This window comes from Mus caroli, chromosome 16, assembly GCF_900094665.2.
Source record: "Mus caroli chromosome 16, CAROLI_EIJ_v1.1, whole genome shotgun sequence".
NCBI classification, from domain to species: Eukaryota; Metazoa; Chordata; class Mammalia; order Rodentia; family Muridae; genus Mus; species Mus caroli.
Window position 1 is genome coordinate 27,292,306 of NC_034585.1, and position 7,544 is coordinate 27,299,849.

Genomic DNA, 7,544 nt, shown 5'->3' on the forward strand with positions numbered 1-7,544 from the left:
GAGAAGAAGAGAAGAAGAGAAGAAGAGAAGAAGAGAAGAAGAGAAGAAGAGAAGAAGAGAAGAAGAGAAGAAGAGAAGAAGAGAAGAAGAGAAGAGGAGAAGAGAAAAGAAAATATCTTGTATATTTTCTATATACATATGACTTTACTAAAAGTAAAAAATAAAATAAGTAAAATAAAAGCAAGCAAGGAACTACTCTGGCTGTTTCTCTGCTGCCCCCTGCTGGCCACGGCTGACTCCTGCAGACTCCATCGGGTTGGTTGGTTGGAACTTCCCAAAGCAGGCCCAGCAGATGAGGAGGCAGCTACCCTTTCTTGGAAAGTCCATCCAGACCCTGGCTATCAGCAGGCCAGAAACATGGCCTAGAGAGCTCATGAGAATAAGAGGCTAGACACTCAACTATTACCATGCCAAGGGGTATCCAGGCGCTAGCCACTGTTTCTAACTCCTTTGGCCATTGTTACTCGAAGTTTCCAGAGAAAGGTCCCTCGGAATAAAAAGCTATACAATTCAGGGAAGTGGGGGCCATGAAGCCTTTGCACAGGGATAGTGACTGTGGTGGTTTGAATGAGAATACCTGCTCCCCATAGGTTTGAATGAGAATACCCCCTCCCCCCATAGGCTTGTATTTGGATGTTTGTTTCCCAGCTGATGGATTGTTTAAGGAGAGTTAGGAGGTGTGGCCTTGTTGGAGGAGGTGTGTCACTGGTACCCACGCCAAGCCCAGTCTCTCATTCTGTCACTGCCAGGCTTCCAGACCGGATGATCACAGACTCGCCCTCTGAAACTGTAAACCACCCAGCCTCCAACTAAATGCCTCCTCCTAGAAGTGTCCTTGGTCATGGTGTCTCTTCACAACAACAGAATAGTAATTAGACAGTGACACAGCCCGAGAGGCTCTCCACAGACCACAGGCCCCCTGGCATTGCCAGGAGGAAATCTGGAGCAATGGTTGGAAGTACCACAGAAGAAAAGCCAGGGCCTCCTGAGGACAAGTGTCACCATTGAGCCACCCAGTCCTCCTCCTCCTCCTCTTATCTGCTTGGCCTGTTGTCTCCTTCATACACTGACCTTAGAAAACAAGGGCTTGAAGATGCTCCTGAGAAAGGTGACTGTCGAGAACCCTGACACTGAAGAAAACTGACCTTTTGGTGGCATAGCGATCAGGTGCAGCAAATCCACCCAGGTGTTAGAGGAGTGTCTGACCCCTGTGGGGCCGAGGGGACATGGGGTTGGGAAGGAGTCTGAGGGGCTGTTTCCACACCCCCAACATTCTCAAACCTGAAACCTGAAACCTAGACAAGACCAAAACAGGGAAATCAGGACTCCTACAGCATGAGACTCAGATATTAAGGGGTCAGGATCAGGCTTATATGTCTGTGCTCTGAGAATCTCTGCTGATCCCACAAGGCTTTTGTATCAGACAGAGAATAGGTAGGGACTGGCAGGCTCATTCCTCACAGTTACAGGCCTAGAGTTATCCCACCTGCTGTCCGTCCGTGTCTCTTTCAACCTGAATCTTGTTGGGTTGGGTCTCAGCTGCCTTCAGTGCTCCACAGGTAAGCAAAGGGCGTGGGCCCCTGTGGCAGGGTCAGTCTAGGGTCAGTGGCTCCAGGGAGCTATCCACTCCAGCTCAGGTGCTGGTACCTGAGGCAAGGCTTAAGATAGCTATGCAGATAGGCATGTGTCCTTAACCTTGTCACCCTCTCAGTCCCTGGGGGTGTCCTTAGGTCAGAACACGGCGCTCTCGGGTTTAGTTCCCCTTGTCTTAGTCTACAAGGATGGAATGGAGATGCAGAAAGAAAATGTTCCGGGGGCTGAAGAGATGGCTCAGCGGTTAAGAACACTGACTGCTCTTCCAGAGGTCCTGAGTTCAATTCCCAGAAACCACATGGTGGCTCACAACCATCTGTAATGGGATTGGATGCCCTCTTCTGTTCTGTCTGAAGACAGCTACAGTGTACTCATATAAAAGTAAATAAATAAATGTTTAAACAAGAGAGAGAGAGAGAGAGAGAGAGAGAGAGAGAGAGAGAGAGAGAGAGAGAAAGAAAGAAAGAAAGAAAGAAAGAAAGAAAGAAAGAAAGAAAGAAAGAAAGAAAGAAAGAAAGAAAATAAATAATAATTGCCAGTCCAAGACTCATCCCCACTGCAAAGGAACCCAAAGCGAGCGCTCTGTAGCCAGTATGGGCTCAGATCCTGACTGGCTGCGTACTGTGGCTAAGTGATGGAATCTCTCTGTGCGTCACTCCATCGTTAACCCAGTGAGCGCAAGACTACCTTCTATGTGGGGGGTCTCAGAGGGCTACAACGAGAAAATACAGAGACAGCCCCAAGCCCAGAGTTAGGTATGTTGTACATCATCTGGTCTGAGAGTGGCAAGGATCAGCTCTGGTCAGATGTCATCCGAGGTTTCCTGTGGAAAAACTGATAAGCTCATAGGATTGCTCCATGTGGACCAGAGCAAGCCATCCCCACAGTCCGGGTCCTAACACTTTTCCTTCTCAGTGGAGAACAAAAAGGCATAGACTCACAGCCTTGGCTTGACAGCCCTGGCTTGGGTCCCTTAGTGCTGCCTCAGAAGAACAAGTCACAGGGCACTCCCACTCCAGACACAGCACGGGGGCTGCACCAGAGGCCACGGCTGTGGAAGGTGTATGCTATGTACCTAGACAGACCAGTGAACGAACACAGCAGCGCCCCATGCTCCAGCAAGTGAGGGGCACCTGGCCTTTCCTCCATTCTGAAATGTGTGTGTTATTCATCTGTTTTGGTTGACTGATGGCAACAGCCTTCATCCTCTCCAAATCCTCCTGTGGTGGTACATTCCTATGTGCCCCCAAGCTGTTCCACCTGTCAACCATCACAGAGCCAAGCCCCCTCCCTTCCCAGGGTGCTAGGAGCCCAAGGTCTGACCCCAGTGTGCCTGGTGCCACCTGCATTGGGATCTACCTCACAGGCAGGCTGGATACCACTGCTTGTTCCGAGGTCCCTGGGAAACAAGAAGAAGAACGTCTGGGCTGTACCCCTGGCTGATCCTCAGACCTGACCTCATTTCCTCTAAGTCAGCAAAATTAATCAAAGGGCTGAAGGCCACAGGAAGTGGAGATTGGTACCTTGCACAGGCCCTCCCTGACACCCCACCCCACCTCCAGGCCTACTTGAGACCCAGGCAGTAGAGCAAACATGGAGGCTCTGCCTCTGCATTGGTTAATCCAGAACCACGCTGACTACACAATCTTGACACCTAAAGCATAGATTTACTGTTGCTAGTGTGGCCCTGAAAGGAAACCAAAGCAACAAACTATCAAAAAACAGAAGCCAAGAAGCTGGAGAGATGGCTCAGAGGTTAAGAGTACACACTGCTCTTATAAAGGACCTGGGTTCATCTCCCAACTGCCTGTGACTGCAGTCCCAGGAGACACACTGCCCTCTTCTGGCTTCTGTAGGTACTTGCAGGCACGTGGTGTCATACACTCATACACACACTTAATAAATAAATGAATTTTTAAAAAAAGAAATATAAGCAATAGGGCTGGACAGATGGTTCAGTGGTTAAGAGTATACTCTGGGGTGGCATATGCTGTTCTTGCAGGGGACAACCACCTCCACGCAGGTCAGTTTCCACACCCATGTCAGTACTTCTAGCTCTGAAGAACTCAATGCCACCGTCTGGCCTCCATAGGCAATGTCACTCATGTGCACGTGCACGCACACATACACATACAAACACATGCATGGGCATACACATGCACACACACAAACATGCATGCACGTATGCACACACCTGCATGTACATACACATGCGTGCATACACACATACACACACATACACACACATACACAAACACGTATGCACATACCTGCATGCACATACACATGCATGCATATACATCCATGCACACATACATACACACACACCTGCATGTACATACACATGCGTGCATACACACATACACACACATACACAAACACGTATGCACATACCTGCATGCACATACACATGCATGCATATACATCCATGCACACACACATACACACACACCTGCATGTACATACACACGCACACACACACACACACACACACACACACATGTTTGGTGCTGCCCTCAGCCTTGGCCAGGAAAGGATCTCTGCAGGGGTCATTAGCTATGGCAGAGACTCATAACTGCTGGAAGTTCTGAGAACAAGTGAGTATAGAGTGCTTAGGTCTGAATCTGTGTATTCAGACATCTGTGTATCGATACAGCTGAGACGAGGCTCACGGAGCATCTTGGAAGAGAGGGTGGAGAGAACTTACGAGCCAGAGGAAGAAGTCCTGCGAAGTGCTGACCTCTCTTAACAGGACACGGATTTGCCTCATGAACCCATTGCCACTGTGATTACCGACACAAGCCTGTCTCTAGGTCAAGCCAGCAGCCTTAGTCCAAGTTCCAGCAGGCAATATTAACTGGACTCAGTCAGTTATTTAAAACATAAATGAAGAAAGAAAAACCAACAAAGACATAAAGGTGTAGGTGGGTGTACTGGGGGGATGGGGGAGGGAGGAGGCTTGGCAGCGGGTATGATCAAGATGATCACGGTACATTGGTCCCATGCATGAAATTGACAAAGAATAAATACAAATTTCTAGTTTTAAAAAAGCATTTCTGGGCATCCTTTCCTTGGATCCCCCTCTCACTCTTGGTTCTTTCTTACTTTTCCTTAATAAATCTACATTGGCTCTGCTTTTAAAATACGTACACATTTTAAAATATTTTAACATAATAAACATGAGTCTATTTTAAGGTGAAGAAGAAAGCTATTTTCTAAGATGTAGGTAACTGTATAAAACACTAGGCACAGGTAGGTCCCAGGGCTCCCATCCCCACCCCATAAGCTGTGAGGCTTGACCCCACCCATAGACACCAATTCCAGAGCCCTGCAGCCACACTCCTTGTCTGTAGTGCGTTGCCAAGGACCAGGGGCTTGGCTCTTTGCTGTGTTGGTTTTATGGGAAAGCTGGCACAGTGACATAAGAAGGTGGGACTGGATACTACCACTTTCCGACTCGGCCATGCCTCCAGCCACTTGGTGATGCTGCGGTACGTCTGTGTCTACTGTTCCCTTCCACTGCCTGCTCCTATTCTACCCTCCCTCCCAGAACAGTAGGAGTCTCCAGCAAGCCTTCCTGAACTGTCCCTCCTTCACCTGCCAGGCCACTGGTGTCCTTTGCTAAGCACGGGGTCCTTCTGCTCTGTGTTCTAGTAGATTGTATCCCGACTGAGACCCCAGGGGTCAGGCCCCTGCTGCAGTATTTTGGCTCTGCATCCCAGCACCTGGGCCAGGGCTGGCCAAACAGATGGCACCAAGCTGAAGGAACGGAATGTCTGTGGCTCTCCGTGACCTCTCCTCTTCTCTTAATGAAGAAGCACTTTGGCTCTGTCGGAATAGCCAGTTCTGCGTTCAAATCCAGACACTGTACTTACTAGCTGTGTAGGCTCCAAGGATTCCCCTTCGCCATCTATCAAAGCCTTAATTTCTTTACCCTGATTAGAACCTGAGCCCTTAAGGTTAAAATTAGTCCCCAATTAGACAGTGCATTTAAAGTACTGCATGGTGCTTGACAAATAGCAAACATTCAATTTAGTTCTAGGATGAATGTGAACATTATCATCTAAGTCTGACACTCTGGGAATGAAGAGACAGCAGCACTAATTAGGCACCAACCAGGGTGGATCATGGCCTGTGACCACTCTGCCTGCCACCGTTCACACCTGGCTCCCCTGAGAGCCAGGCCAGGCCATCCTCCACCTTAAGTTATCCCTGACCTTTTCCAGCCAAGGCTAGCTGATCCACTCAAGGGCTTCCCCTTGCAGGGAAGGGCACTCAGTTACTTGTTCCCAGAGCAACAAGTCCCTTTCCAGTGTCCCAGCCAGGACCCTAAGCCAGATGTCCCCACCTCCCCACAGACCCAGGAGTAAGGCAGGAGGCCTACCGTGAGGGGCTGGGCAGGTGGGGCCAGAAGCCCTGGTTTTTCCTCAGAAACAGAGGAGAATTTCATGTGCTCTGTGCTCAGTTGAATCCAGCCCCAGTGCTGACCAAAGTCCTGAGAAGGGTTCCTCCCCTCATGGGGACCGCCTGTTCCCGGAATGTCATCAAGGTCACTTGGGCAAGGCCTATAAAGATTACAAAATGACCTGAATGGTTCCCATAGACAGATGCCTAATCCAACGGAGACTGTAGGCTTGGCAGATCTGGGACCCCAAGTATCCACTAGCCCATTAAAAGTATCTCCAGAATAAAAACAAAAAGTGTCTCCTGGCTACACTGAGATGAGAGTCATTTCCTTGTGAACCTAAGTGCGGGCTAAGAGGCCACCCAGCTACCTGCTCAGCACTCAATCCTGTCACTAAGACGAAACTTAGAACTTACCAGTCTCTTGTGTTTGCTGATTTGTTTAATGAACTTTCTCTTTTTGACATATATATTGTGTATATGTGTACATGAGTGTGTGTGTGTGTGTGTGTGTGTGTGTGTACAGAGCACGTGTGATCATGAGTTGGGGATGTGTATGTTTGTGAAGTGAGCATGTGAGAATATGAATGAAATGGTGAAGTGAGGTGTGTGTGTGTTGAACATGTAAGAGTAAATGGAGTTGTGTGTGCATGCATACATACACTCATGTTCTATATAATAAAAATGAGAGTAACTTTGTGTGGTTGGTATGGTCGAGTAAGGAATGTTTTGTGTGTCCATGTGTGTATGATTATATATGAGTGTTCAGATGATGTGAGGTATATGGCGTGAAGGGATGACCAAGAGAAGCAGTGTAACTCTCCAGTGCAGGGAGTCTGTCATCCAAGTGATCTGAGGCTGTTTAACCATCGTTCACCTTTAAAAAGATTGCTAGGACATATGACTTCTTTTGCACGTGATCAGATGACACCCCACCCTGCAAAGGTCTGACTGACTAATAGGAGGCATTTTCTTTCAGTACAAACAAAAGAAAGAGGGAGACAACCAGGAGTCTGGTGTACCTAGGCCCACCCTGTGTGGGTGCCTGGCCTGTCAATGGCAGGATGGTGGCCTCGAGGAACAGCAGGGCATGGAACCTGCATCTCTTGGGAGACTCACGCCCATGTTTGAGAACAGCTCTATACCCTGTGGGTGCAGGGCCTTGACTCCTCAAGGAACACACCATGTCCTATTTGTCAAGATGTCAGCACAAACAAGAGGAATCTGGCTTCCAGAGCATGGTTTGAATTCTAGCATTTGATCTCTACAAATCGCTGTTTTCTCTCCCATAGGCGGCATCAGGGGAGTGTGTGTGTGTGTGTGTGTGTGTGTGTGTGTGTGTGTGTGTGTGTGTGCGTGTGTGTGTCTATCCCTTTCCATCCATCCATGTGTGTTCAAGTGTCCAGAGTGCAGACATGTGCACATATGTGTATGCACTGTGGAGGGATGTTTGCATCAAGAGATTCAAAGATTCCTCTAGGAAATAAGCATCCAGCTTCAAGCCCTCTCCCCATTCTCTGGAATTCCAGAAGCCTGTCTCAGTGGAC

General features: G+C 48.6%; 1 protein-coding gene across 1 annotated transcript in view; it reads right to left on the reverse strand.

Moving 5' to 3' along the window:
- Nucleotides 1–6,134, reverse strand: part of Cpn2 (carboxypeptidase N subunit 2) — a 12,801-nt gene extending 6,667 nt beyond the window's left edge. The window contains exon 1 of the mRNA XM_021185133.1: nucleotides 5,978–6,134. Coding sequence (XP_021040792.1) covers nucleotides 5,978–6,043 — 66 coding nt within the window. The 5' untranslated portion in view covers nucleotides 6,044–6,134. The remainder of the gene's footprint in view (nucleotides 1–5,977) is intronic.
- Between the last annotated feature and the right edge of the window lie 1,410 nt (nucleotides 6,135–7,544).